This window comes from Drosophila gunungcola, assembly GCF_025200985.1.
Source record: "Drosophila gunungcola strain Sukarami chromosome 2R unlocalized genomic scaffold, Dgunungcola_SK_2 000006F, whole genome shotgun sequence".
NCBI classification, from domain to species: domain Eukaryota; kingdom Metazoa; phylum Arthropoda; class Insecta; order Diptera; family Drosophilidae; genus Drosophila; species Drosophila gunungcola.
Window position 1 is genome coordinate 912,268 of NW_026453168.1, and position 25,925 is coordinate 938,192.

At 46.7% G+C, this 25,925-nt stretch overlaps 5 protein-coding genes across 8 annotated transcripts; 1 reads left to right on the plus strand and 4 right to left on the minus strand.

The window, feature by feature from the left end:
- Nucleotides 1–598: 598 nt before the first annotated feature.
- On the minus strand, nucleotides 599–4,153 carry LOC128255009 (proton-coupled folate transporter). The gene is made up of 9 exons (XM_052984433.1): nucleotides 3,907–4,153; nucleotides 3,730–3,839; nucleotides 3,121–3,271; nucleotides 2,870–3,059; nucleotides 2,173–2,495; nucleotides 1,758–1,903; nucleotides 1,516–1,705; nucleotides 1,295–1,451; nucleotides 599–1,238 (listed from the first exon to the last, which is right to left on the minus strand). The coding sequence occupies exons 1-9, from the start codon at nucleotides 4,151–4,153 to the stop codon at nucleotides 1,181–1,183; spliced, it is 1,572 nt and encodes a 523-aa protein (XP_052840393.1). The 3' UTR covers nucleotides 599–1,180.
- Nucleotides 4,154–4,772: 619 nt separating this feature from the next.
- Nucleotides 4,773–5,987, plus strand: LOC128255042 (DNA repair protein RAD51 homolog 4). Its single transcript, XM_052984480.1, has 3 exons — nucleotides 4,773–5,112; nucleotides 5,171–5,685; nucleotides 5,743–5,987. Exons 1-3 carry the CDS (start codon nucleotides 4,862–4,864, stop codon nucleotides 5,985–5,987), a joined length of 1,011 nt encoding a protein of 336 aa, XP_052840440.1. The 5' UTR covers nucleotides 4,773–4,861.
- LOC128255044 (uncharacterized) lies at nucleotides 5,667–6,652 on the minus strand. The gene is made up of 2 exons (XM_052984481.1): nucleotides 6,494–6,652; nucleotides 5,667–6,434 (listed from the first exon to the last, which is right to left on the minus strand). Exons 1-2 carry the CDS (start codon nucleotides 6,583–6,585, stop codon nucleotides 5,984–5,986), a joined length of 543 nt encoding a protein of 180 aa, XP_052840441.1. The 5' UTR covers nucleotides 6,586–6,652; the 3' UTR covers nucleotides 5,667–5,983.
- Nucleotides 6,653–6,902: 250 nt separating this feature from the next.
- On the minus strand, nucleotides 6,903–16,438 carry LOC128254623 (dnaJ homolog subfamily C member 13). 3 transcript variants are annotated; one of them, XM_052983800.1, is made up of 21 exons: nucleotides 16,301–16,438; nucleotides 15,735–15,979; nucleotides 15,542–15,682; nucleotides 15,172–15,316; nucleotides 14,816–15,014; nucleotides 14,247–14,751; nucleotides 14,013–14,191; nucleotides 13,749–13,956; nucleotides 13,276–13,686; nucleotides 12,873–13,214; nucleotides 12,605–12,813; nucleotides 12,380–12,548; nucleotides 11,552–12,319; nucleotides 10,799–11,489; nucleotides 9,557–10,730; nucleotides 8,971–9,496; nucleotides 8,420–8,913; nucleotides 7,982–8,357; nucleotides 7,804–7,926; nucleotides 7,473–7,731; nucleotides 6,903–7,416 (listed from the first exon to the last, which is right to left on the minus strand). In XM_052983800.1, the coding sequence occupies exons 2-21, from the start codon at nucleotides 15,924–15,926 to the stop codon at nucleotides 7,301–7,303; spliced, it is 7,227 nt and encodes a 2,408-aa protein (XP_052839760.1). In that variant the 5' UTR covers nucleotides 15,927–15,979; nucleotides 16,301–16,438; the 3' UTR covers nucleotides 6,903–7,300. The 3 variants fall into 3 exon arrangements, with proteins under 3 accessions (XP_052839760.1, XP_052839759.1, XP_052839761.1); XM_052983799.1 differs by having other exon boundaries at nucleotides 14,816–15,017; XM_052983801.1 differs by lacking the exons at nucleotides 15,172–15,316; nucleotides 15,542–15,682; nucleotides 15,735–15,979; nucleotides 16,301–16,438 and adding an exon at nucleotides 15,092–15,131.
- Nucleotides 16,439–17,046: 608 nt separating this feature from the next.
- On the minus strand, nucleotides 17,047–25,798 carry LOC128254706 (ras-related protein Rab-32). Of its 2 annotated transcripts, none has more exons than XM_052983953.1 (4): nucleotides 24,685–25,798; nucleotides 18,325–18,720; nucleotides 17,845–17,988; nucleotides 17,047–17,783 (listed from the first exon to the last, which is right to left on the minus strand). In XM_052983953.1, exons 1-4 carry the CDS (start codon nucleotides 25,183–25,185, stop codon nucleotides 17,673–17,675), a joined length of 1,152 nt encoding a protein of 383 aa, XP_052839913.1. In that variant the 5' UTR covers nucleotides 25,186–25,798; the 3' UTR covers nucleotides 17,047–17,672. The 2 variants fall into 2 exon arrangements, with proteins under 2 accessions (XP_052839913.1, XP_052839912.1); XM_052983952.1 differs by lacking the exon at nucleotides 24,685–25,798 and adding an exon at nucleotides 19,145–21,664.
- Between the last annotated feature and the right edge of the window lie 127 nt (nucleotides 25,799–25,925).

Sequence of the window (25,925 nt, forward strand, 5' to 3'; positions counted from 1 at the left end):
CCGCATCCATTCCAGCGGATAGCTTCGCTAGATTGACTTGAAATTACATTTCCCATTCCCCATTCCCGTTCCCCATTGGCAAATGTGTTGCTGGTGCGGCCAACCAGATTCGTTCAATTGGATTTCGGCTAAATTCCATTTCACTTAGATTTCAGCCTTACTACCAACTCAAACTCAAACACTATTCATCAGAGAAACGTGACAAACACAGTCCGAAGTCTTAATCTTTTCATTTGTTTTCATTTCGCTGCCAATTTATGGTAATTTGCGTATTTTTGAATTGTGCAAATGAGTAGCACGAGCCAAACCCATGGATGTTGGAGAGTAAAAAGTTTTTAGTAATACTACAGTTCGAAACTGGAAAATTCCGCATGAACTAAAAACATTAGCACAATTTTCTAGATGGTAAAACTGCAATATATTATATTATATACGTTTTTCTTTTATTTTACAGATTCCTATCAAGAATTTAATTCAAATCACGAATTTTAATATCAAGCATTATATAATGCAAATTAAATGCAAAGCCAGTTAACTCACAAAATCGCCATATTTGTTGTTTCATTTACTTTCAATAATTATTTTATATTAGTTTTAATTGGCCAGGTGACATGGTCTGATAGAATTCATGTACAATTTCAAGGATTTCGTTACGCTCTGTTGCGGCTGTAAATTTGTGCGTAAATTGAGTTTCATTCGGTTTTTTTTTGCTTACAACGCCTAAAAGATATACGATCAATCTCGATCAAGGGTGTAAAAACCTGGCGACTAATTCAAAATTAGCAAGTGGAATTAGCATTTGCTCAAATCTGGAGTCAACACCAATCATTGGACCCACAAACGTATGCATATTCTCAATATTTTTATAGATATTCGGTAAGAGCTGTCAAGTGACTGCGCACACGCCATTTCGCTGCCAGCAATAATATAACCCATATTTTTTTGTTAATGAGAAAATATTTCGAATTCTGTAATAAAACCATTTTTCCCAAGGGAAGGGAAAGTGAGATCGATAGCGAGAGATTAGCAGAACAGAGGGTGTGCGCGAAAATAGTAGTAGTAGTAGGCAAATAAATTAAGTGGTAATCGGGGGAAGTTCCCGGCTCGATAGTTCAACAATACATCTGTGTAACTGATATGCCAAACTTTGGCGTGACTGGCACTTTCTTCGGGCGAAGAATCACTTAAAAACCGGCTCATAGTACACCTGATTTCTCGTCTTCTTCAGCCAAACAATGCTGAAATATTGGCTATTGACTCAAAAAGCAATCGTATATGGGTCACGTCAACTTACCACAGCAGAATAATACCTATGCCATATAGAAAGGCGCTAAACACATTGAAAATCCCCGGCTCGCTGTCCAGTGTCCGGGTATAGATCGCAACATATAGCGTGGATGATACAAGCGGGGAGAGGGATTGCAACACACCAAGTAGTGCGAAGATCTTACCTGGAAGTGGAAACCACAGATAAGGGTAAAGAACAGAAAAATAAGGTACTTAAAATGTACTTACCCCTCTCATCAGCGGGCAGGAGATTGGTGATCATGGTGCGGCACATGGGATTCACCAGGGACTTGAACACGCCTAGTCCAATGGCCACATAGATCTGCCAGCTAACCAGGGCGAAACCCTTCATCAAGCTGCTGGAAAAGTGACTCAGGAGGGATGCCAAGGCCAGCCAAAGGACCGCTGAATTGGTGCACTATTGATCACAGAGTTGAGTAAAGTTAGTTATGATCCAATTAAGAACTCACCTTTCTCAGGGACCACAGAAAGAGTACTCCACCGGAGCCTGCCACTGCGGGAACCAGAATGCTGACCGATTCGTACTCGGTGAACTGCTTCACGGTCCAATGGAACTTAATCCTCATAAACTTGTAAAACACAGAATTGCTACCATCTGGAGATAGGGGATTTACCGTAAATGGGGGTCTTAAAAAACCATACACAACATTTTCTATTGTATAATCTAAGCCTTTACTTGTTGGTAAAAATTTTAAAATTATTGATTTACTTATAAAGTTTTTAAATTAAATTTGTGGTTTAATAACCGGTTTCAGGGCTCTTAGTGTCAAATCGCAAGGTATCGCAATGACCTTTACATAATCCTATTTGTTTATATTTTTTGAACGATGCTTGAATTTTAAGTTCATATTTTTTGGGACTTACCTGAGACAAAAGCGGTTAGGAATAGCACCACCATAATGGTAAGCAAAATAAAGCGATTTCGGTGCTCGCGGGGCTTTGTGCAGGTGCTCCACAATTTCTTTAGCAGAGCGACGACACTTGTGTCCGCCGATGAAGTTGACACAGTCCGATTCCTGATGGGCAAACTCTCCGGAAGAAGGAGTATCATTAGAAAAAGGGCCGTGAAAATGGAAACTGCAGAGATGCTGAGCACGACATAGGAATCGGTGGCCTCGTAGGCGTAACCAGATCCAAAACTGCCAAGGAGCAGGCCCACATAAATGGCCAGCTCATAGGCAATCATCCTAAGGAATGCAAATTATTAGTTCTTATTCTGATTTCATCCGACGTTTTTTATACCCTTGCAGAGCGTATTATTTCCGACCCGTTTGTCCAAACTAGTCTCATTTTTAAAGCTATCTGAATGAAAATTTCCAAAAAAAAAAGACTATATCATATAGCATATAGAAACAATCGGAAAAAATAAATTTAAAAATACAATATACTTCGAGATATAATTTTATAAAAAATCTGAAAACTTTATCATACCAATGTTATTGAAAAATCAACATAGCTAAAGTCGGTTTATAGAATACCTAATGTTTGCAATAGCTGCAAGAGTAGATAAACTTCGGCTTGCCAGAGTTTGTTTTTTTTTGTTGTTTGTTAGGCTTAGCACCTGTATGATCGAATTCTGCCCACGGAGACATCGCCAATGAAGCAAACGGCGGCCACGGAATAGGTGACACTGCTTCCCAGGCAGGAGAGCGGTACGATGGAGAGCACATACCACCAGGGACTGACCAGGCCGTGGTTCAGCATGGCAAAATAGGCGATCGCGGCTGAGATTAGATACTGCATACCGTAGCCTGAGCAACGAGCATTGGCTTAATTCATGATAAGGGTGACAAAACAATGGCATACACCCACCCAGAAAGGAGCACATGAGCAGGGGCTTGCGCCCGTAGCGATCTGCCCAGGCTCCGGCGAAGAGTCCACAGAAAGCCGGAATGAAGCACTCCACTATCCTCATGGCCAGAGTGACATTGGCAGCATATGGTTGCACCTGTTCCTCAATTCTCTGAAAAATGTAAGATTAAATTAACAAATAATCATTAATTTGTTTAAACAAATAATCACATTTTAACGATTTCTCTTTAACGAATATTAAAAAACCCAAAACATAAAGATAAATGCATTTTTGGAAGAGATTGCTATGTTTGCTTATACATTATAGTATATATGTTGTTTTATTTGTTATATCACTCAATTACTCAAAACATAAAGATTAAGTCATTTTTAGTATATATATTTTTTAATTCGTGAAATAATTCAAATTGCGATCACATCCTTACAGAAAGCAAACCAAAAGGACTAAAGTTTAAAAATTTTAATCAAATTTTATTAATGTATGGAATAAATCTTATTTTTTATTACCATTTAAAATGTAGCTTCTTTTTTTTTTAAAAATCGGATACCTATAAAACGGTTTTTGAAACATGCTTTAAAAAAGGTTAATTATTATATAAATTATAGTACCTTTGTCTCATTTGTGGCATTTTTGGTTCCCAGCAGCCGGCAAATGCTATCCGGATAACCAAAAGCCGCTGTGCAGCTCTGGTAGATGACTTCATTCTTCAAAACGGTTGCTGAAATCCGGGGAAGTACCTTTTAGTTAACGACAAGGCCCATTTAAGATCATCCCACTGGACTTACACGAGAAATTGTAGGCGAAGAGCAGGATGAGAATAAAGGGCTCGAGCAGATATATTCCCAGTGATTGGTGGTTTGAAGTCGGCGGATCTCCCGGAAGTTCGGTTCCCGTTGTAACGGATGGCACTTCGGGACTACTGTTTCCGGAAACACTCTCCTCACTACTGGTGCTGTCAGTTTCAGGATCCTTTTCTCCGGATCTCTGGGCTTTGGCCACCAGATTTTCGTGGGCGTGAGGTTCCTCGTCCATCTCTGAAATCCAACTGAGTCTTAAAATTGATTCACTGCCTTTGACGAAATTGGGCACGAATTCAGATAAAGAGACGAAACTGCTCTCTTTTCTGGGATTTCCACCCGGCAATCATGTACATAAAGTATACGCTCCTTCTGTGGACTCTTCTTATCACAAAAGCCCAACAAATCACTAAACAATTCGCATTTTATTTAAGCAATCTCACCATTTCCTTTCTTAAAGTCGCCTTTAAATGAATAATGCAAATGTTGATGATGGTAATTGATCACTTTAGTTTGCCGATATCGGGCGGGCACTGTAACTTTATTGTGATGCCCAAACGTGAGTCAGTTTTGAACTTAGCAGTTTCTCTTAGGGACTTTTTTTATTGACATGACGTGTCTTATCGGAAAAAATAAGATAAACACTCATTAATATGCATGCTGTGAATCGAGCTAGTTAACTAAAGATTGATTCCTCAATTAAAAGTACAATGAATCAAATAACAGCTTTCTGATTACCAATCATTTCTTATTATTTAATGGTAAAAATATAACAATGTTTTTATTAAAAATTGATTTATACATTTTAATTGTTTTTTCTTCAATGATTGATAAAATTCAAATTTATGCGCGCTTTTATCGAAAAAAAATCAAAGTTCAAGCAATCGACATGGAAACATCGATTTCGATATTTCATATAAACAATAAATAAATAACGCGCGAAATGCAACTGCAGCTCAAGATTTTGCGAACTCCTTCGGGAAAACTGCTTTCAGAGTACCAGCTAAATTTGCTCAGCAAAAACAACATAAATTCCGTGCTCGAGTTCCACGAGGCAGATGAGAAGAAACTCCACCAGATGCTGGACATAAGTGTGGAATCTGTGCGGGATCTGAAGAAGGAATTGTCCCAGCTACCAAAAGACTCTGGTGAGGATGGCGCTCCGGATTTGGAATACGGCACGGGCATGGAAGAGTAAGTAATTGCCAAACAGCCACAAGATTATGAGCTACATTTTTTTAACCCAAACCAGGTTGGACAAACTGCTGGACTCCGTGGAACAGCCCTTCAAGCAGGGCAGGGTCTGGGAACTCAGTGGCCAGACGGGTGTGGGCAAGACCCAACTGATGCACACCTTGGCCCTGAATTTCGTGTGGAAGCACACCCTGAAAGTTCTATTCGTCGACACCAAGAGGGACTTCTCCTGCCAACGAATGCAGCACATGCTCCGGGCGCGGCACTTGGACAAGGACACCTGCGAGAGAGCCATGAAATCCATTCAGGTGGTGGAGGCTTCTACAGCTCCCGATCTAATCGACATTTTGAAGGCCTTCGATCAGCAACTGACCTCGAAGGTCCAGGCTGCCTTGCAAACTAAATTGGTGGTTATTGATTCCCTGGCAGCTTGTTTTGTCCACTATCGCGGCAAGAGGATGCAGATGCTCAGGAAATCTCTTCTTGTGGAGCTTGCTTGCAAAGTCCGGAAGCTGGCTGTACAGGGCGTGGCCTTCATAATCGGAAATTTGTCCTTCTTCGAAAGAGATGCAGGTACTGTTTACACTTTATATCATACGATTTAAACTATTTACTACATTCTCTTAACAGATAATTGTAATGATGAGGGCGATGGCAACAATGAGGAGAGGGCGACGCGACAGCAGTTGGAGCCCATGCTGGGTGCCTACTGGAGCTCGGTGTGCACGCTGAGGCTGTCGCTGGAACTGCCAATGGATGATGATGACTCTCCCGGGCAGGTCGACGGCCTGCGCCTGGTGCACGTCCTTTCGAACACCTATGGCCCCGCGGGTGGCCACTGTCTGGTGCGCATTACACAGGCCGGAGTGGTCTAGCGCCGGGCAAACGGATTCTGCGGGTTGTGCTGCTTGTAGGAGTTCATAACCCGCTTGCCCGGCTCCAGGGCATCACCCAGTCCGGGTCGCTTGCGTTTGTTGGAATGTCCCGCTGTGGCCTCCTTCACAACGGGCACTGGTTGATCTGGCAAAGCACTCTTCTCCGCCGCCTCATCCACAGAAAGGTCGGAATCGTGGGCATACTGGCAGCTGGTGCCAAAGCGGCAGCGTCCCCTCCTAAAGTTCCAGCAAATCTTGCGCCCATTCTTCAACTGCAAATGGGCATCGTTGTCCACCATCTTCACGTGCCGCTCCAGGGAGGCGGTTTTGTGCAGCTCTGCCTGTAAGAAGGGATTGCTGAACACATCGCCCTTGACGGCTCCTTGGGCAAGCGCTTGGCTAGCACTGGGCAACTTGGGAGGAGGCTTCTCCTCCACTGCCGGGGCACTGAGAATAACAAAAGGTTTTTTATGCGCGGACAAACTGAGTGCTGGAAGGAATCTCACGTATTGGTCTGCTCGCCATCCGAGGATTGGCTGCTGCCCTCTTCGTCGGCATCGGATTCGGAGGAATCGCTGTAATCAGCCACCAGCGACATTGTTTTTATTTTGATTTCACAGCTGGAATGAACAGTATGAACAAGTATGTAAATCAACTAACGCGTTTTCTTGCAGCACAAAAAAAAATACCAAAAATATACAATATTCATACCCTACAATACCTCAATCAAAGAATATTCGCACTTTGCAAAACTAAAATCTTTGGCCTATATAATTTGTTTTGGAAACTAATTACACATCAATTTATTTCATAATTTTCTTTCAATACTGTGAAACAATTCTAATTAAAAAAATTACATTTCATAACAATTTCCAGAGACTTCATTGTTAAGAATGAACCTTGAACTAAAACACATTTTCTTCATTTGTAATGAATCGGCTTTATTCCATAATATGTATAATCACTTTATGCATGCTCTAGTTAGGTTGTTTATGCTCGGTGTATAAACTAATAGCTAATTATTTATACAGTTTTCTTTTATAAATATAAAAAATGAAACTTTGTTACAATTTAATAATATGCTGGCTGACGACAGCAGCCGCGCCTGCCCTTTCCACGCTACGTACAATTGGCTGCGAGTGTAAAAAATATGCAAAAGTTTAATACAATAATTGGGGGGAAACCCGTGCAAGTCCGTGTCCGTGTCTGTTTCCATATGTCTGATTCCGTGGCAATCGAAGGCTCCGTGATAGCGTGCAATGAACTCAGGTGCCAGCCTAGGCTTGGGCCTTGGTCCGGCGGATAATAAGTCGCTAATCGATGGGTGGACGGGCCGAAGGATCGTCGCGATCGATGGGCGGCGGTGAGGTGAGCACTTCCACGCTTTGCGCAGGACCCGCCGTCAGGTAGCCAGCCGTGGGATTGACGCCTTAAAAGGAGAACAATTAAGGAAACTGCCATGTCAATTACGAATTCTCCACCTACCCGTCAGATAGCCCCGTATGGTGGTGTCGGCGATGAACAGATCGTGGCGCTGATCCTTGAACTCGGCCCACACGGGATGCTTGAGCAGGATTTGCGTGACCCGGTCGCCGTAGTTGAGATTGTGCGTCATGCCTTTGAGTGCCGCCACAATTTGCGCCTTGACCGCCGAAGCATTGTCCACGAACTCCAATCGGCTGTCCAGCAGTCCCAGCAAAAATGGTATAAGTCCGACCTCCAGTGATTGGCTGATCAGTGAGTCCTATAAAAAGCAGTCAAAGGAACGTGGTTTTATAATAGGAAGAGTTTTGCTTAGGTACTGCAATAATCTTACATGCTGGTGCTTGAAAAGCCGGCTCAGCGCCTCGCAGGCCTTCTCAATGCAGTCCCTATTGTGCTCCATGCACTTCTTCAGCGGAGCCACACACTCTGTCTGCGAGATGGCACTTACGCAAAACTAAAACAATTTATAAATATAATACTTTATAAACAAATAGTTAATAGTAGCCAACCTCAGATAGCGATAGCTGATGTAATACTGATAGCGTGTTCTTTGGCTGCACCGACAGCAGGTTGAACAGTTTCGGTATGTGCCCCAGCACTGGGATGTCGTCCGCCAGGTTGGGCTGCGAGCGCAGGAGCTCCACCAGTGCCGTGGTGGACAGGTCCAGAACATCCTGCTCGGCCGAGCTCTTGCCGATCTGCTCGACGACAAAGTCCAGGAGGTCGGAGAGGAATTGCTTGGGCTTGCGCAGCGTCCACGCGGGATTGCTGACAAACAGTCGGAGGTAGACGCCGGCCACAACGATTTCGTTTGATACGATGTCCTTAAGTATTTCCGGATCCTTCCACACATGGCGCGGATTCGCCTTCTGCAGCTTATAGAATCTGTGGAAAGAGCAGGAAATGTGAGCGGATAAACAAACAAGCTTGAACGCTCCGCTGATTACCTTTCGCACGTCTCGGCCACAGCGTCGCATACATTCGATCGCGTGCTGTCGTTCCAAATCAACTCCGGATGCTCGTGGATGGACTCGAAGAGCTGCACGGATGTGGGCGGCGACTCCACCATGGCGTCGATGAACAAAGCTGGCAGGAATTTCGATACAGTGATCCGCACCTTGGGACCGCTCAGTCGGTCCGCCGTCATCTTGGCCAGAATGCCGGCGCACATCTCGCGGATCTGGGGATTGCGCGAGTTGCAGAACATATCCAGGAGGTAGATGGTGGCACCCTTGGCCTGGGCCTCCTTAATCATCTCCTGCACGTTCATCAGGCCGGAGAGAGTCTCCAGCACTTTCACCTGGCTGGCACGCAGCTCTGGGTCCTTGAGAGCCACCAGATAGTTGCCCAGGATCTCGCAGGCTGCCACCTCTGAGACGCACTCTTTGTTGCGCGAAACCAGCGAGACCACCTCCAGGGCCACGGTCTTAACAGTGGAGTTCTGCAAAAGCGGAGGATAGTTCAGTGCTCTGGGAAATAATAAATAAAAAAAACTTACATCGGAGAATATATTGTTGGCCAGAAAGCCAAAGATCATGTCAAAGTTGCCGATGCACTGGATTTCCACCTCGGCGTTCGACTTGATCACCGAAATCAATGCTTTGAGCACCATGGTGATGTGCAGCTCGAGCTTTCCGTCGCTGCCGAAGTCGTATTTGCACTGCTGCAGGGCCAACTGCTGCTCCGTCTGGGCGTCGGTCTCCAGCTTCTTCCGGCTCTTGGATCGGTTGTACGCACTGAGCACCTCGTCGAAGGTGCTGCCCGCCTTGCCCGTAGCCGCCTGCTGCAGCTGGGGATGATTGGGTGCCAGAGTGGGCGTCAGGATGCCATCTCTGCCCATTTTGGGAGCACCGCCAGTAGCAGCTGCCCCAGCTGGAGCCGGATTCTTCTTGTACTGCAGAAACTGATAGGCGTGTTTTAGATACTCCAGCAGATCCATGATGAAGAGCTTGGGCTGAGCAATGGGATGGGTGGGCATGTCGTTGTAGATGCGTATGAATATACCGCCAATCTGCAGCTCGTCTCTGGAGAAAAATATACAAGATTTAAAAGCAATTCTCCAAAGCAGCTGCATAATCACTTACTTATGTGCATCGAACTCGAAGCTGGAGACCAGCTCGGAAAGCTGGGCGATGTCCTCGTGCGTCTCCTTGGCCGAGGCCGTGCGCTGCTGTTCGAGGAAGTCCTTGAGCTGAGCGCGGGTGCCATTGTCCCAGATGAGGTAGGGATTGCGCGTGTTCGCCGTGAGCAACTTGAGCACGTCGCTGTCGCGAGCCGTGGCCAACTGGTTGGCAATGTAGCGGGTGAGCAGGCGATCGAGTACCTGCTTGATCAGCGAGTTCTTCGCCTCCCCCGTCACAATGTACTTCTGCTGGATGGCGCTGGGCGTGCTCCTCGTCGGCTGTTGCTGCTGCTCGCTGTCGGTGGGCGTGGAGCTGGAGGTGTCGCTGCTGCCGGAGGAAGTGTCCGGCTCCTTCTCCTTGCCGCTGGTGATGGCCAACTGTTTGCTTTGCAGCGGATTGTGGGCGTTCTGGGTGTAGGTGGAACTCGAGGGAGTGCTCACCGATGGTTTCGGCTTGATGGCTGGTGGCGGCTTGGCCGCTGGCGAGTTCGCCTCGCTTCCCGTCACCGGCTTCTGACGAAGCTCCATGCTGTAACCCGCCAGGGAGATGCACCCGAGGACGGCCATCTTCGCCAGGTTGTTGGCCAGCTGCTGGTGGTTGGACTTGTCGCTTACCTCCACCCCGCTCTCGTCCAGCGTGTAGTCGTACTCGAAGATGAACAGCAGCAGGGACCAGAGCACTCCGTTACGCGACAGCTGGCATTGCAGGTCGTAGTTGTTGGCCGCCAGACTGGTCACCAGGCTCACCGAGAGCGTGTGCTTGAAATAGACAACGCGGCATACGTCCGACAGCAGTTGCGGCAGCTGGATGATCTTCTGCTTGCACTTCTCGAAGTTGCAGGCCACCTCGAAGCAGCGGGTCACGTTCGAAATGACCTGGTAGTGCAGCGACTCCGGCTTGGAGTCCACGCCCAGAATGGACACGCAGCGGGTGTAGGCCTCCAGCAGCGCCTCTATACCCTCCTCCCGACGCAGTTCCTCGGCATTTAAGGCGGAGCAGTGCACCGTGTGGTAGCACAGCTCAGAGGCAGCTGTCAGCAGTTGGGCCTCCTTGGAGAAGAGCTCATCATCCCGGGTCTCCAAGCGAATGGTCTTTATGAGCTGGGGGTACCCCGCATACTTGTACCGCCGCAAAACTGTAATGAAAGTAGTGAGGGTTAGAAAAATTTACCATTTAAAAATTTTAATTTTTCGAAGGACTTACCGTCCGGATAGCGCTCGAAGAGTATACTCTGTGTGCGAAGTATCAGCACAATGTTATTGGGATCTGGTCCTCCCGAGCTCCACACATTTCGCGAACAAAGGAACTCGTAGGCCTGGTTCACTTTCTCGAATATTTCCCGCCCATTGGGATTCTTGTCGGGGTGATACATTTGGGCCAGCTTGTAGTAGCTCTTGCGTATCATGGACTCGTCCGGCTTAGGAGTCTTGGTGAGGTCGATGCCTAGATCCTGGTAGGCCTGCTGGATTGTCATCTGTGGGGGTTTCTTCTCCACCTCCTTGCGCCAGGCGTCGAGTGTGTGCTTCAGGAGCTGCACCGGGTCCGAGATGGGCCAGTTGGGAAACTTCTGGGTGTCGCACAGGTGGCGCAGATAGTAAATGTGGCAGAAGAGCTCGTTCTCCAGCTGCGGATAGCTGATCACTGGAATGGCCAAGTACGGATACCTGGCCATTGTATGGCCCCGGAGTCGTGGCGTAAAGTCAGCTATGTGTGCGGCTATCTTTTCGATTAGCAAACGTCGCATCTCCGAGCTCCAAATAACCTCGGGCGTGTCGAACTCGCCGAGAAAGATCTCCGCAAACTTCTCTGCGCTGTAGTTCTCCAGGAAACAGACCATAGCCTCGGGTAGCAGCTGTCCCAGGATGCTGCGGTGCATGATGCCAGATTGAGAGGTCTGTCAAGCAAAAGTAAACTAAGATTGAATACACAGAAGACACCAAAAATTTTAAAACTAACCTCCTCGCTGCGGAATCCTTGCTTCATATGCGTCATCTTGAGGAACCTGGTTATAGGCAGAATGTTGCTACCGGTGTACATGAGCATGAAGTAGAAGACGCCCGTGAGGTAGACCTTGGGCATCTCCGGATTGTCCTCCATAATCTGGTAGAGCAGCGTGGCCACGCGCTCCAGCAATCCGGGATCGTGGGTGAGGCAAACTTGTACCACATGCGGCAGGCAAATGAATTCCGAAAGCTTGCGTGACAACTTCGGACCCGGGATCAGCACTGCCACTCCATTCTGGGTGCGACTCGGAAAGAAGCTGGTGCACTTGATCAGTATGTCGAGGATCTTGGAGGAAAGCTCAGTCTCGTCGTACAGCGGCGTGCCCTTGGCAATGAGGCACCACTTCAGCTGCGGGATCTGCTGCAGCGATCGCCAGCCATCCATTCCGATGGCCCAGCAGCGGGTCTTTGGCGTGATCAGTCCCTTCTGCCAGAGTTCCTTGAGCTCGGAGTAAGTGATGGGCCCCTGACGCTCTGGCTTTTGGCCATCCTTCTCGATGTTGTAATACCAATCCTTTTCCTCATAGGCAGCCATATTCGGACCAGCTTCAATCACATTCGTTTTGGTATTGAGCTGAGCCCGTCCCTTGTGCAGATGGGCCAGAGTGATGAGATCCACCAGGCACTGCACATGATCGATGAGCGCTCGACTGTTGGATTTCTCTAGCACCAGGCAAGAAATGAGGTTAATCAGTGCATCGCGCATGGATGGGGAAAGACACTATAAAAGATTAAACTAATGTAATTGAGTAACTTTCAAATTACTTTTCCTAAAACTAACCCTATCACTGAGCTGCAGGATGTACGACATGTCGTTGAACTTGCCAATCTCCGCGTGGTAACGACGGTACACTTTGGCCAAAGCCTGCAGTGAAAACACCGTCATCTGATCATCATTGACGCGCTGCCTACACAAAACTCGTCGATACAAGGCATTAAACAGTTCAATCCTAAAATGATAATTGATTTGAGAACCGTAATAGGTCAAACTGAAGAGTAAACTCACGGATCCTTTACTAGATTCTGCGGCCAGTCGTCCTTCTCCAGTATTAAACGAATGTAGTAGTCACCGATTTTGATCTCATCAGCCAGACATTGGTAGCCCACCTCGAATTCCTGATAGTTCCAGGCCACAATCATCTGGCCGGCCAAGTCACGATCGTTGAGGAACTGCCGCAGTTCGTTCTCCAGGCACATACGCAGCTCCTCGCGGGTCTGCAAAATAGTTATAAGAATTTCCCCTCATTGGATAAATTCAATTTAGCAGCAGATACCTTGTGATTCCATATTAGATTTGGAAGGCTGTGATCTTTGGCAAAGTTGTAGAAGAAGAAAGGCAGATTCACAACATCATCGGATGTCTTTTTCTTTTGTCGTCTATTCCGTAGCACCACTGGACGATTCTTCAGGGCCTGAGCCGCTCCATCCTGCTTCTCAATGAGGTTCATGCCCCAATGCTTAATGCCTTGTAAATGCTTTTCTATCACATTCTTGCGAGTTTTGTTGGAATGTTGTATTGCAAACTTGAGATTGTCACGGAAGTTTAATTTGTCTTCCTCAATGTCCGACTCTGGAACGGAATCCTCCGACTCCAGGAAGGTCAGCAGGCCAGCGGGCTGCAAAAGATTTTTTTGGCATTCCAAAATTTGGTTAGAACTACAACCGAGAATAACTCACAAAGATGCGCTTGAACAGCTCCATGGCCTCCTCGCTGTCCGTTAGCCACAGTCCAATCAAATGGCGCGACAACTGACGTTGCGTGGTCTGGGTGGGATCGTTGGAGGGCGTGTACAGGGCCACCAGTAAGTGCCGGCACAGCGCCGCCTCATCCAGAGCCAAGGCCTGCATTTGCTGGGCCACCTGCAGCTCACCCTCCTCAATGATGGCCCGCAGCACCAGCCCAGCTCCCTTCACGATGGCCAGCGAGGGGTGCTGGAACAGTTTGTACAGATAGCGACCACGATCCGCGACCAGCTCCAGCAGAATGTCGAACTGTTTGCCGTCGGTGGTCTCGCTGTAAGGCACACACAGGGCAAAGGTCATGAAGTCCAGCATGGCCGAAAGCACCAGAGCACCACTGCCATGGCTCTGAAAAGCAAAGCAAGTGGTTGCTAAACAATTCTATTGATAACATTAAAGTTCCCAATTACCACATGGGTTGTCCACATATTAAGCAGGGTTTCAAGAAACGATTTGGATGATAAAATGGATGACTTGTTCAGCTGCTCCTGTTTTAAGTCGTGGTCAGAATTCACAGAATGCATTAGGGAGTTGATCATGTCAATGGCAGAGTACGTCACAGCCAGATCCTTGCGCCTTAAAGCGGCCACCACCTTGGTACCGATGATCTCACGAAAGCTGAAAGGTATTCGAAATTGAAGCTTTTGCTGTGATAGGGAAACAAGAGTTCTTACCCCGTGAGATTGGTAAAGGCTGCGTAGCCCACTTTGCTGGCCAGCAGACGCGTGAGTGCGTGGAATATAGCCTCCAGCTCCAAGTTACTCAGCTGGGCCGTAGGACTGTCCAGCTCTTTTTGGGCCAACGCCTGCAGGGCACTTAGGATGAGCTTATCTTTGTTCTCGGCAAACAAGCTCTGGAATGTGAACAGTGGTTAGCATGATCAGCAAATATGTTAGTAGGAAACCTACATCCTGGGTTACACTGTAGTTGAGGCCACTGTGCGGCACGTTGGCATTGAACCGCTCAAGGATCTCATACCGCTTGGCGGGGTTTTGGAAATTGTTGATGACCATGCGCATCAGGTTTGCCTCCGTCTCCTCGTCCACGGAGCTGCTCAGCGGCACATACCGTTTCCCACGCGGCGTGTTGCCAATGCGGATGTGCACATCCTGATTGCCGCTGGAGCGCACCGCATCCAGCACGGTGGCCAACAACGAGTCCCGATCGTTGGTGCTGTAGCTGCGCACTATTCCGTTCTTGTACTCGATGCTGAAGCGCTGCAGATTGTCTTTGTCGCGAACCAGGGCGAACACATCGGTAAGTGGACGCAGTGTGCACACGCTGTAGGTCTGGGGATCCCGCTCCAGCAGCGTCACCTCCGTAAGGCAGAGGATGCGCTTCACCGGATCCGGATGGCGGGGCGTGATCTTATGCACTGAGAACTCGGTCGACGAGGTTTGAAACTGGTCGCCGCTGGAAATGTAAGAATCATTGTAAAGCCACTGTTTCATTTGGGTAGCCATCCCTATAAGCTCACCTAAACTTGCCAAACCGCTGCCTCTCGAACTGTTCCAGAGTGATCTGACTTTTGAGTATTTTGGTTTCGATGCCCAGAAACTGGGCAGATCTCTGCGCTATGTTCTGCACGATTTCGTGGTGATTTAGAGCCTTAAACAAATGCAGACGGCTGAATCCTCCATAGGCCATCACGATTCCTCCCTCATAATCCGATATGCCTGCTTAAAACGTGCGCAAACGTAAATAAATACCAGAAAGATGAGTGCGGCAAGCAACAAAAAAGAACAAAGCGTACACAGTGAATTAATATTGTGGCACATGACGACAAAACAAGACACATTAGTGGATGGCAGCGAGTCGAGTCTGTATAGCTACCTATTATTCCCTCGATGTCCTTGTACATATAGCTGGCCAGCACATCGTTGGTGGTTGGATCGAGTTGGTCCAGTGAGCAGGGCGTGACCTCCAGCACAGTGGGCAGGCTGATGCCCGACCAGTGGTACTTGTAAGCACTGAAGCGCTGTGGGTGTAGATATTTATGAAATAAGATATATTATTATTTTGTCATAAGTTTTCAATCTGCAAAGTTTGGATCGTATGTGATTTAGAAAAAATGTTAATTTAAGCTGGTAAAAATCCAGCTATTGAGTAATAAGATGTGTTTAAAGTATGTTCATGCCAATTTCAAATCAGATTCGATCCATATCTACAAAAGCGACAACAGGCAGAAGACAGATAAGCCAACCTGAGCATTTTTGGGCTTGTCAGCAAACTCCTTGTAGTATTTCAATATCGAGCTGAGTATGTCGTTGCGGTATTCCGACGACAACTTGATTGTATCCAGTTTCTTATCCTTCTTGACGGTTAGCACAAACTCATTGGGAATCTGAAAGGGAAATTAAGTTAGTCAAGAGCTCCTTGCCATCTTAAATACGTACATTTGAGGTCTTGGAGGGTGCTGCTGCCACGACGTCCGAGTAGGACCATCTGTTGGTCAGGTCGTACCTGTCCGGATTGTAGGTGGAGATGCCGGCCGTGCCGATGGATAGGATGCGCTTGTACTTGCCCTTCCACGAGTGCTTGGTGACCAGGAAGCACTCCAGGTCGACGTTTTCCCTCGGCGGCAGCATCGTTGCTTGCGGCGTTTCCAACTGATTACCTTCCACCCAGTATTAGTCAGCAACTGAAAGCGTAAGAGCAAGATATAGAGTGTGGGAATGGGCACGGGAACCAGAGCGACCGCTTTTCACAACTGCCCTTTCGGGCACACAGCTGCTTCAGATAGGTTCCGAATAACCAATTGACTTGCCCCCGACTCCGGGGCACCGATTAATTGAGTCGACTGAGGCACTTATCAGCAGAAGTGCCAGCGGAGCCCCAACAAAGACCAGAAAAGGGGAGTAAACGTGACGAGTGCGGAGCGCTGCAGCCCCAAAAGCTTAGTCCATCGGATATCGAGATTCCGGCCGTAATCCCCGGTGCTCCGATTTTCGCGGCGGCTTACCTTACACATCTAACACATTTCGCCCACTTGTACTTCTGGCTATTTTCCCAAAATCTCCCCTTTGCGGAATTTTTGCAATAAACAATTTAGCAGTAACGGAGCTTCTCAACACTGATAAGTAGGTCTGCGCATATCGATGGCAATCGAGAGCTCACTTTCGATTGTCCCTTCCCATTTATCGATAGTGGCCAAGTTGAGCAACACTTGGCTTAGCTTTTATTTGGGGTATTCCCCCTACGGTTTCATTGCAGGATCGTTTTATTGTTTCATCGTTTAATTATTGAACTTAAAACTTTTGATTGAAAAATTTAACTAGTGGTATGTATTGGGATATCTCCAATGTGCCTTGAAACTAGTTCAATCCGCAGTGCAAGTTTATACAATCAATAGCTTAAGCGCAAAAAAATAAACTTGTTAACGGTTTTTGACGGTAAAATTAAGAAATGTAATTATAAAATCGTAAATCTTTAAAAACGGATAAAGTAATATGAATTATATTTTATGAATCTAGACAACAATAACCTATACTTACATTTTTTCTTTGACATGTTTTGTAGTCATTAAAATTGATATTGATATTTGATTGATTTTTTTTTTAATTAACAAGCGCTAAAAACGTATTAGTCAGCTTGTCCCACAAGGTTATTGCCCTTCCTAGACCAATACAAAATAAAAATAAAAAAATTTTCATTACCTTGCTCCCTCACTGAACCTCCTTTTCCCGGCAGCCAATAAAACACTCCCGCTTTACTTAACTACCATTAAAAACTTTATTTCTCATTGTATCGTATTGCATAAAACGTACGTATTGTTATCTAAATGCAAATAAAGATGGCAGAGTGTGTTTGCATGTGTGAGAGTAATAATTCCAAGATAAAACAATCTCGCCAGCAGAGGCAAATAAAACAAATAAAAACAAGAACACGATTCGTATTTTACACAAATGTAGAATGCTATGATACGGATGCTGCACTACCTCCGGCTAATCCTCGCGATAATAATAATGGGGCGTATGCGTAGGTAAGCTAGGTGCCACGATATAAATTCACGCAGTGACCCAGATCCCGATGCTTCAATGTGGTAGACCCGCAGACAAGTCTTATCGGGATTTACGAACTGGGGTGTTAAAGATAAAGACAATCTGATGGATGCATGGGATGGACGGGATGAACGGGATGATGGGGATGGGGATGCGGATGAGGCTAAGTCTTAGACAAATGTTATGTTGAAACCCTAAGCATAGTTATCGCTATCTTCTAACATCATGAACATGGAGTGGACGTAGGCACATTGCGTTTCTGTCTTAGAGAATCGCTCTTGACTGGGAATGGTAATCGGAATGTATAGCAGATCGCCGGACCCGGGTCCCAGGTCAGCAGGAACACTTGTTCTTGGCATCCGAACCGGCTGCATCGGCCGAGCTCAGGTTGAACTTCTCGCCATCGGCCAGATCGGCAGATATCAGCTTATCGTTGATGAGTATCTGTCGGGTGAGTGGACACAGATTAGCGGGGCTTTGGCCAAGGATTAGCACGGATTATTACCTTGTTCACGAGCGCACGGGCTGCCTCGTCGATGTTGATGTTCTCCTTGGCGGAAGTCTCAAACCAGCCGGCAAATCCGTTTTCCCTCACGTACTCATCCATCTTCTCCGGCTGCGTAATGATGCCCTGCTTTTCCTGGTCGCACTTGAAATTGGAAAGAAATTCATCATTAATTTTACTAATATTATAATTTAAATTAAAACTAAAAAATGGAATGTTTCCTTATTAAGTGTAAAGTATAGTGATACATTAATCATTCGGCGGTGTTATCATACCCATTATAATTATTTGGAAATGTTGTAAAGTTTTTCTTTGAATGGATTTTCTTTGAAATAATGGAATATTTCAAATGAGTTTCTACCCATTTGATCAATAATTCAGTTTCCTTCAGCAAAGTTCTATAGTTTCTTATTTTAATGGTTTATGGAACTAGAAAAAAAGTTAAATGGTCTTCAAATTATTCGCCATTTAAGCACTCACTTTATTGGCCAGCAGGATGCACGGTATGGGACTGCCGTCTGGCAGCTGCACCTTGGAGTCCAGGTCCTCCTTCCACTTGCTGACGCAGTCGAAGGTCCCGCTGCGTGTCACATCGAAGACGATAAACGCCCCCACCGCCTCCTTGTAGTAGACCCGGGTCATGTTGCCGAACCTCTCCTGGCCGGCGATGTCCCACAGCTGGAGGCGCACTATCGTGTTGGCGTCCCACTGGAGCACCTTCAGGGCGAAGTCCACGCCGATGGTGGCCCTGTAGTTCTGGCTGAAGAACTGGTGCACGTAGCGCTTGATGAAGGACGTCTTGCCGGTGCCCAGTTCACCGATGACTAGAATCTTGTACAGATGCTCGCGCTTATCACTGGTGGACGTCATGATGGCCTGAAATCGAGGATTGGAAAGGATATAGTTTAGGAGACAGACTTGTAACATCTCTCTGGGTTCTACCTAAGCACAAGAAATGAACAATAGGCGAACATAACAGGTGCAAGAAATGGGCTTTTGAGACCAACATATAACTGGAATAATTTAGAATTTTAGGCTGGAGAATAGAGATTTTAAAACACCAGTTAATAAATTCAAGGAGGAGGGGTATTAGTTACACCTCCTCTAGCTTGTCAATCTGCACTGAGATTTGCTGGTTAGTCGACGACACCCCTTGGGCAATGGTTGAATGACACTCTGGGCCCACACACACACACACTATAAGCGGGGCAACATAACACTTGTGGGGCTTCTTTGCTGGCAGACTGGCCAACTAGCCAACTAGCCAACTGGCAATCCGATGGCGATGGCGACACCTTACCGGTTCCATTTCCTGATCCATGGTCAGGTCACCGAAGGCCGGCATCGACGGCTTGTCAGTGTCTGCCTCCTGGGTGTCCTCGCCTCCTGCCTGCTGCTCCTCGCTCTCGTCCTCCGAAGCGTAGTCCGGATTGGAGTACTCACTGGCCACCGACTGATAGCGCAGCGTTTCCCGCCTGCCCTCGATGCTGTCGTGGTCGCCGAGGACGAGCTGCTGCTGGGCGAAGTTGATCCGCCGGAGACTGGAGTCGCTGAGCTCCTCGCTGGAGTTGGTCTGCTGGCTGGCGGCGGCGGCCAAGGCGGCTTCGTAGGCACTCAGTGGACTCCTCACGGCACTGCCCACGGCAAAGCGGACTACGGGCGGTGGATGGGCTAGGTTCTGGGCACTTTCCGCCGAGGACACAGTGTCGTCGGCCGCCGGAGGGACTGTGGATGTGGCAGCGGAGGCGGAGGCGGATGGGTCCAGGGACTCTAGCTGGGACTCCGTAGTGGCTGGTTCGGCCAGTGGTCTGGCGTTGTGGCGGTGGCCGCGCTGCTGCTGCTGCTGCATCAATTCCAGCTTCCTGCTGGCTGCGCTCGAGGATTGGGACTTGCGAACAGCTCCGGTGCCGGTGGCAGACTGAACCTGAGCCTGAACGCGACTCGGCTTCGCTGGGGCCCGCTCTCGGGGCGGCGTATCGCGTGTGCTCTCGGTGCTGGTGATAAGGGGCTCTCTCTCGGGGCTCTGGGGCTTCTTCTTGGCCACCAGCAGCTTGGTGGTGCTGGTGCGTGTGCTGCTGCTCGTGTCTCTCGTGGTCACCGTGGTGGTGGTGGTTTTCTTTCGCGGCTTCTTCTCCGCGGCGGGTGTCAGGTAATCCGTGTCGCTCTTTGGCCTGCCGCTCTTTCTCGCCGGCTCCACCTTCTTGCCACTAATGGTGATCTGCAGCGTGCTGCTGCTGGCGGATGAGGGCGATCCGGGTGGCGATCCGGATGGCAGTGGTGGTGTGGTGGCCTCCAGCTGCTCCACACTGATGTCGTCGCTGGTGGCCAGGCTGTGGGGTCGCACCTTCGTTTTCCGCAAACCACCTAGGAGTAGGCGGCGAGTAAGACTCTTCTTTTTGGTCTTTTGGCCCAGGGCTCCACTGTCTGTGGAACCTATAGAACTGGCCACGTCTTCTAGGTCGCCAGGCGTTTCGTGCGCCTCCTCCTCCGCGCTTCTGGTTTCCCTGTCGGTGCTTTTATCGCCCAGCTCCCTTTCTTTCTTGGTTTTGGTCTTCGAGAGGCTTCGCAGAGCCGCAGAGAAACGGGAACGGCCCTTGATCTTGCCGCTGGCCTCCTCCGACTCCTCCCTGGGATCACCCTGCTCCCCCTGTTCCTCCTGGCGATCACCTTTCTCCCCCGCTAATTCCGATTCCGCTCTCTTTGTGCCTTTTACCCGCTGCTCCTCCACCTTGGGCATATTTTTAACTGCTCTTTGGCGATTTTTTAAAGGTTTCCATCTGCTCCAGATTGAGATCCTGACCTGATCCTAGGCTCCTTGCTTTTTTTTTTGATTTTTTTAAGCAACCGCAGCGCTGACAAAACAAACGCGCACTGAAATCCCAATGACGACGCCTAGGCTTTTATAAATTTTAATTCGCCCCCTTTATGCCCCGCCCCCTTTTTGTGGTGAGAGGTTTAGCATTACAGTTACGAAAAAATGCATAGTTGGCCAGGTGCTAGGTGCTTACCAACAACGAACTGAGCGTGAGAAGAATGGACCGATTGAACGGCCGGCACCCGCTTATCAAGCAATCTCCGGACAGAGATTGACCAGTGTCCGGCGGTGATGAATACCGGTGGCCAGTTGTCTGGCTGGCTCACCCTGCTCCCAAACCACTGGACTCTGTCATTGGGATCAAGGTGAATGCCCAATCATCCGAGACACAGCCAGTGGAGCAGGGCATTCAGTGTCCATTTCTGGACCTGACCTCTCCGAACAAATCGGGTACAGTACATGCTCCATCACCCACCACCCACTCCTCCTTTTCTGCTGAGCTTGAGGGGCTTCCTTTAAGCTGAGGATTTGCCGCACGCATCAACTTGTCCCAAAAGAGTCGCTCCGCTCGGCATTAAGTGGGCGAAACATCAATCTGGCGCTGGCGGGTTGAACGCTGCCTTGTCTTGGCTGATTGTCGACCGACTGCTGCGACGTGACTATATAGAATTACGCTTATTACAAAACGTGGTTAGCCGCAGTGCAGAGAGCAGGGCGACAGGCAAAGAGATACTATATACTACATACATCGGGCATATACGATTACACAAGTAATAACCCAAAACGCAGACGGGATGGCACACATATCCACATCTAGTGAGATAGATCCCATCCCACAGATGTACAATACGGAAGTTGACCGTAGACGGATTTTATTAGATACTACAGTTCTTAATATAGAAACACATTGTTGTGGTAGCAATATCATTGTAATGTGGCATAGGGATAGCTAATAGATATAATAAACAACAAAAGGTAACTTAATTTCTTGGGAAAAGTTACATATCCCCTTAAGACACACAAGTTTCAACCTGATGCATCTAGAAATTGAAATTTAGCCACAAAATGAATGGGCACTTTTAATGATCAAAGCCTTGATTTTACATTTGTTAAATAGAGCACTAGTTTGTTCACAGATTTACGAAGCTTCTGGCTAGTCTTTGCACTTAAATATGCATTAAGGAAATCACAATGAGGCGTGTTGTCTACAGCGTTACCGATATGCACATTTTGAAATCGGGGACAAGTCAACACTCGAATCAGCTTACATAATTCAAAAGGAGATTAGAGCAAACACATTTCCTTCAGCCTACAAAATTCCAGTTGGAGAAACGGGGGCTTTTAAACTATTTTGTGCCATGGAAACCGAATGCACTAGAAATTCACTTTCGCATAAATGTCGAACGTGAGGGAATTCCCTTTGTGCCAGCAGATGTTTACACGCAATCGAGCCACAAAACAGGAGAGCTATGTGAAACATTCGTCGCACCATCGCAGGCGCCTGCGATTTACCCCAACGACCCCATTCCGGACAAAAGGCACAGCCACAGCTCACGGATGCCCGGATGCGGTGAAGTGTTACACGGGACTTCTCCTTCTTTTCCGTAAATCGGATACCAAATGGTAGTCACAAGAAGCCTCCACGTCCATGTCCTAGCAATCAAAAAAGGAACCCGAGCACGTGGCTAAGTTCTTGGAATGGAATCTACTGGGATCGCATGCATCACGCCAAGCGTTAAATCTAGCAATCAGGAGCATTGCCTATATTTTTAGATAGTTTGTGAAACTACATTGATTGCTAAGCTGTGTTTTAAAAGTTGAGTTTAATGTCACTTTTTGTTGGGCCCCATTTCCAGATGATACCCAAAAAGTATGCAATATATTTTTGTATACACAAGTAAAAAGTAAATTTATAAGTTAACTACTTTGGCAAAAGTAAAATTAAAAGGTTTTAATAAGCTTATTTATTAAAACAAGATTTTAGCTACGGATGTATTAGCTCTTCTAATTATATAATAGAGGTGTTAGATATATGTACTAATGGCAGAATTACCACTAAAGCCTTTTGTAGAACATCAAAAATAGGTCTTTCATTCAAAACCTTTTTTTTAAATAGCTGTTTATTGTTGTTTTAAATATCTACTTAAATTAAACAAATTGTTTTAAATAGGAAGTTTATTATCAAGTTAACTTTATGAGTCGTTGCATAAACTTATAAAAGTATTTAAATAGCCTATTTGCTGCAATCTTAGACTTCCAATTGCAGGCTGCGAAAATGTCAACATGGAGACGATATAAAGATAGTTGGCAATGGAACATCAAGATTCGCACCTTGGTTCGCGTGATTGCAGGGCAGCGATATATGTGACTCTCTGGGGAAGTAACAATACTTTACACATATGCTTATCAGTTGGGCGGGCAATTGTCATGGAAATGTAATCAGTCGGCCACAAAAGTAAAATCAAACGAACAACGAACAACAGTACGGAGTGCAATGCCTTAGCCAACGATGCGCAGAGGGAGTTCGAGACTGATTACATAAGGAGGCTGCTATGCTGCTATGTCCCTCAATGGACTCTGCACACGCAACTTTGCGTATTATCAGCCGAATGGAGTGGAGTGCCAGCTCATATCTTATCATTCCATGGAGTCATCAGTGAAAAAAAAACGAAATGAGGAAGGGAACAAGCCCTGATTAGATTGTGGCTCAAAAATGCAAGGAGACCTTGTGAATCATCAAGTCAGTTACCAACATATGCGATGTGTAATTGAAAAGTGCTAGAAACGTCAGGCATTAATTAATGAGCTTACACTTTCGCTGGCATGGTTCAATAATTGACCTTAAAACGTGACGTTGTCTGACTTTTCTATAGCAAAACCCAGTGGCAGCCCTTCCAATTCCCATTGTAGTTTCTCAACAGCAGCGGATATCTATATCTAGCTAACCGGCAATCACTTAAGTAGCCGAACACACCCACATGGTGTTCGCCCCCGGATCCGTCCCTTACAAATGGTATGTATAGTCTATCCATATCCGTAGTCACGATGAGAGTGAAATTTTTGTGGTACCCCCTCTCTCCGATCCACTTGTTAGTTTGGCATTGTTTTGATTTTATCGGTTTGTTTATGTCTGGGTCTCAAATGTGGCAACTGCTTCAATTTCGTTACCATTTAATTGCAAGCTTAATGCGAGTAGAAATGGCAGTCGGTTGAATGGAGATTCTAATGGGGGCGGGAAAATGTATTTAAGTGCGCATCGCGGTCTGGGACATTCCGGATTACCAGTATTTTAATTAGTTATCGTACAGTACATTCGTTTCGCTCCGTAATCCCATCTGGTGGGCAATGAATGTTAGCCAAGTTCTCTGAGCGACTTAAGCGGCTAATGAGTGCACGCTGGTTGTGTTAACGGCCTGACAAGGCAAAATAGCGAAAACCATTGCAACACTTGGCCAACTTATTTTTGGGCATTCCCCACACTCAAAAAATAGTCCAATCATTTTGGAAAATAATCTCTCGTTTCGTATTACCCTTGAAATCTGTTTAAGGCTAGTTACATAACAAACAATAATTATTCATTAATGTTTCAAATTTGCACTTATTTTCAGCAAGCTTTAAAATGATTTTAAATGTTATTCTTAAAATATTTGACTTAATATTTTGTTTGTAGTTTTGACAGGTGGTATTGAATTTCTAAGATATTAAGAAACAAAAACCAGCAAAACAAAATAATGTTCTTTAAATAATATGTTTGTATTTTTGAAAATCAATATTGAACAATCTCAGATATTAAAATCATATTTAGTTACATTTTTTCGAAGTGAATATATATTAAAGATTTGGGCTGTAAAAAGTTTTGTTTTAAACAATAAATCTTAAGTAAAAATATAAGTTCTTTATTGATTTGCCTGTTGTTTTGCTCAGTGTACGTCACTCCCCCCACTTTAAACCTGACCCCGAAAGGTATTTCGACACGTGGTGGTCGTAAACAAACCCGCTCCGTTGTGGGTTTTCTGGGTACTCACTCCGTTGTGCAGGTATCCGTTGTTCCGGTTGATGTCCATGTGGGTCCGATTGGTTCCCGCGGGCATGACCGCAGTGGGTGGCAGCGCCTCTACGGCGTCGAGGTCCAACTTCGGCTGGGGTTCGGCGTAGGCCGGAGTGGCACTCCGGAGCGAGAACTGCGAGGAGCTGAGGGGCGTCCCCGAGGGTGGGATCCAGATCTGGCGGCGCACGAAGATGGGCGACTCCTTGGCGCTGAGGGCGCCCAGCGAGCCGGGTCCGGAGCTCTGCGGTCGGTGCCTGTGCTCCACGGGCAGCTGTCGCGGCTGGGAGTCTCCGAGATCCTTGGCCAGGTACTGGCAGCGCAGGCAGGCGCAGGAAGTGAGCTCTGACAGGTGATCGGCCGACTTGGATTTGGGCAGGGATTGGCCAAGTCCAACGGACTCCTGGGCCAGACAGTCGCAGATGTTCCGGCGTCCGGCGGAGGTCGAGACAACGCTGCTCCGGATGACGCTGGTTGCCATGCAACCACTGATACTGCAAGTACGATCTTTAGACTTCGTTTATCTCACTCCCTCCCACGCCCTCTCAAGGTCATTCACACACGCTCTTTTGCTCTATTGCTTTGTTGCTCTATTGCTATATTAAAACTTCCAGATCCCGAGCAACATGTGGTTTCGGTTTTTGGGGGCTAACGGTAAACAATGCCTAGACTGTTCTTGAACTTATCAAAATTTTGGTATTTATTATTTCGCGAAATTCACTGCTATTTGCGGCGTTATCTCATTTGATCGGTTATCGGTTTGTTGAACTCGACCGTTGCACTTTTTTGGGCAATTGTGCACTCGAATCGCTGGAAACTGGTTTCCAAATGCAAATGGAGCACTTTGGTGGTCACCACTTACTTCGATTCTTGCATAAGTTTTAAACTGTCTTTAATTCTATTGTCCTCTACGCGTTATTTGTTATTGGCGGTAATTCTACGACCCGTAAATTAAATTCACACACGTTCGATTGGCAGACACGCAAAAATACGCTAATAACAACAAAAACATGGCCAAGACGGTCGACAACAACAACAATTGAGAGACTTCTGAACGTGAACGTCCGTCCTTAAGTACATCCAGTTTATAACTGAATAACTGAAAAAGACGAGGAAAACTTCGGGGCACGAATGAAACTGAAAGCAAAAGCTTTTACAAAAAGCTTTTTATAGAAAACCGTTAAACGGACTCCGCGATTCGGACTAAATTATAAATTGCAA

Bases quoted from the DNA above. Each gene is read 5' to 3' on its own strand.
- LOC128255044 (XM_052984481.1), bottom strand. From the start codon at position 6,585: ATGTCGCTGGTGGCTGATTACAGCGATTCCTCCGAATCCGATGCCGAC. The intron at 6,435-6,493 runs GTGAGATTCCTT...TGTTATTCTCAG, and splicing joins GATGGCGAGCAGACCAATAC to TGCCCCGGCAGTGGAGGAGA.
- LOC128254706 (XM_052983952.1), bottom strand. From the start codon at position 20,581: ATGCCCAAGGTGGAGGAGCAGCGGGTAAAAGGCACAAAGAGAGCGGAA. The intron at 18,721-19,144 runs GTAAGGTGTCGC...CCTCGATTTCAG, and splicing joins TGGATCAGGAAATGGAACCG to GCCATCATGACGTCCACCAG. The intron at 17,784-17,844 runs GTAATAATCCGT...CTCACCCGACAG, and splicing joins CCCGTGCGCTCGTGAACAAG to ATACTCATCAACGATAAGCT.
- LOC128254623 (XM_052983799.1), bottom strand. From the start codon at position 15,926: ATGCTGCCGCCGAGGGAAAACGTCGACCTGGAGTGCTTCCTGGTCACC. The intron at 12,814-12,872 runs GTATCTGCTGCT...ACTATTTTGCAG, and splicing joins ATCTAATATGGAATCACAAG to ACCCGCGAGGAGCTGCGTAT. The intron at 8,358-8,419 runs GTAATCAGCGGA...CTCTTTCCACAG, and splicing joins GTGGCCGAGACGTGCGAAAG to ATTCTATAAGCTGCAGAAGG.
- LOC128255042 (XM_052984480.1), top strand. From the start codon at position 4,862: ATGCAACTGCAGCTCAAGATTTTGCGAACTCCTTCGGGAAAACTGCTT. The intron at 5,113-5,170 runs GTAAGTAATTGC...AACCCAAACCAG, and splicing joins TACGGCACGGGCATGGAAGA to GTTGGACAAACTGCTGGACT. The intron at 5,686-5,742 runs GTACTGTTTACA...TTCTCTTAACAG, and splicing joins CTTCTTCGAAAGAGATGCAG to ATAATTGTAATGATGAGGGC.
- LOC128255009 (XM_052984433.1), bottom strand. From the start codon at position 4,153: ATGGACGAGGAACCTCACGCCCACGAAAATCTGGTGGCCAAAGCCCAG. The intron at 2,496-2,869 runs GTGCTAAGCCTA...TGCATTCCTTAG, and splicing joins GGCAGAATTCGATCATACAG to GATGATTGCCTATGAGCTGG. The intron at 1,239-1,294 runs GTAAGTTGACGT...CCAATATTTCAG, and splicing joins ATAGGTATTATTCTGCTGTG to CATTGTTTGGCTGAAGAAGA.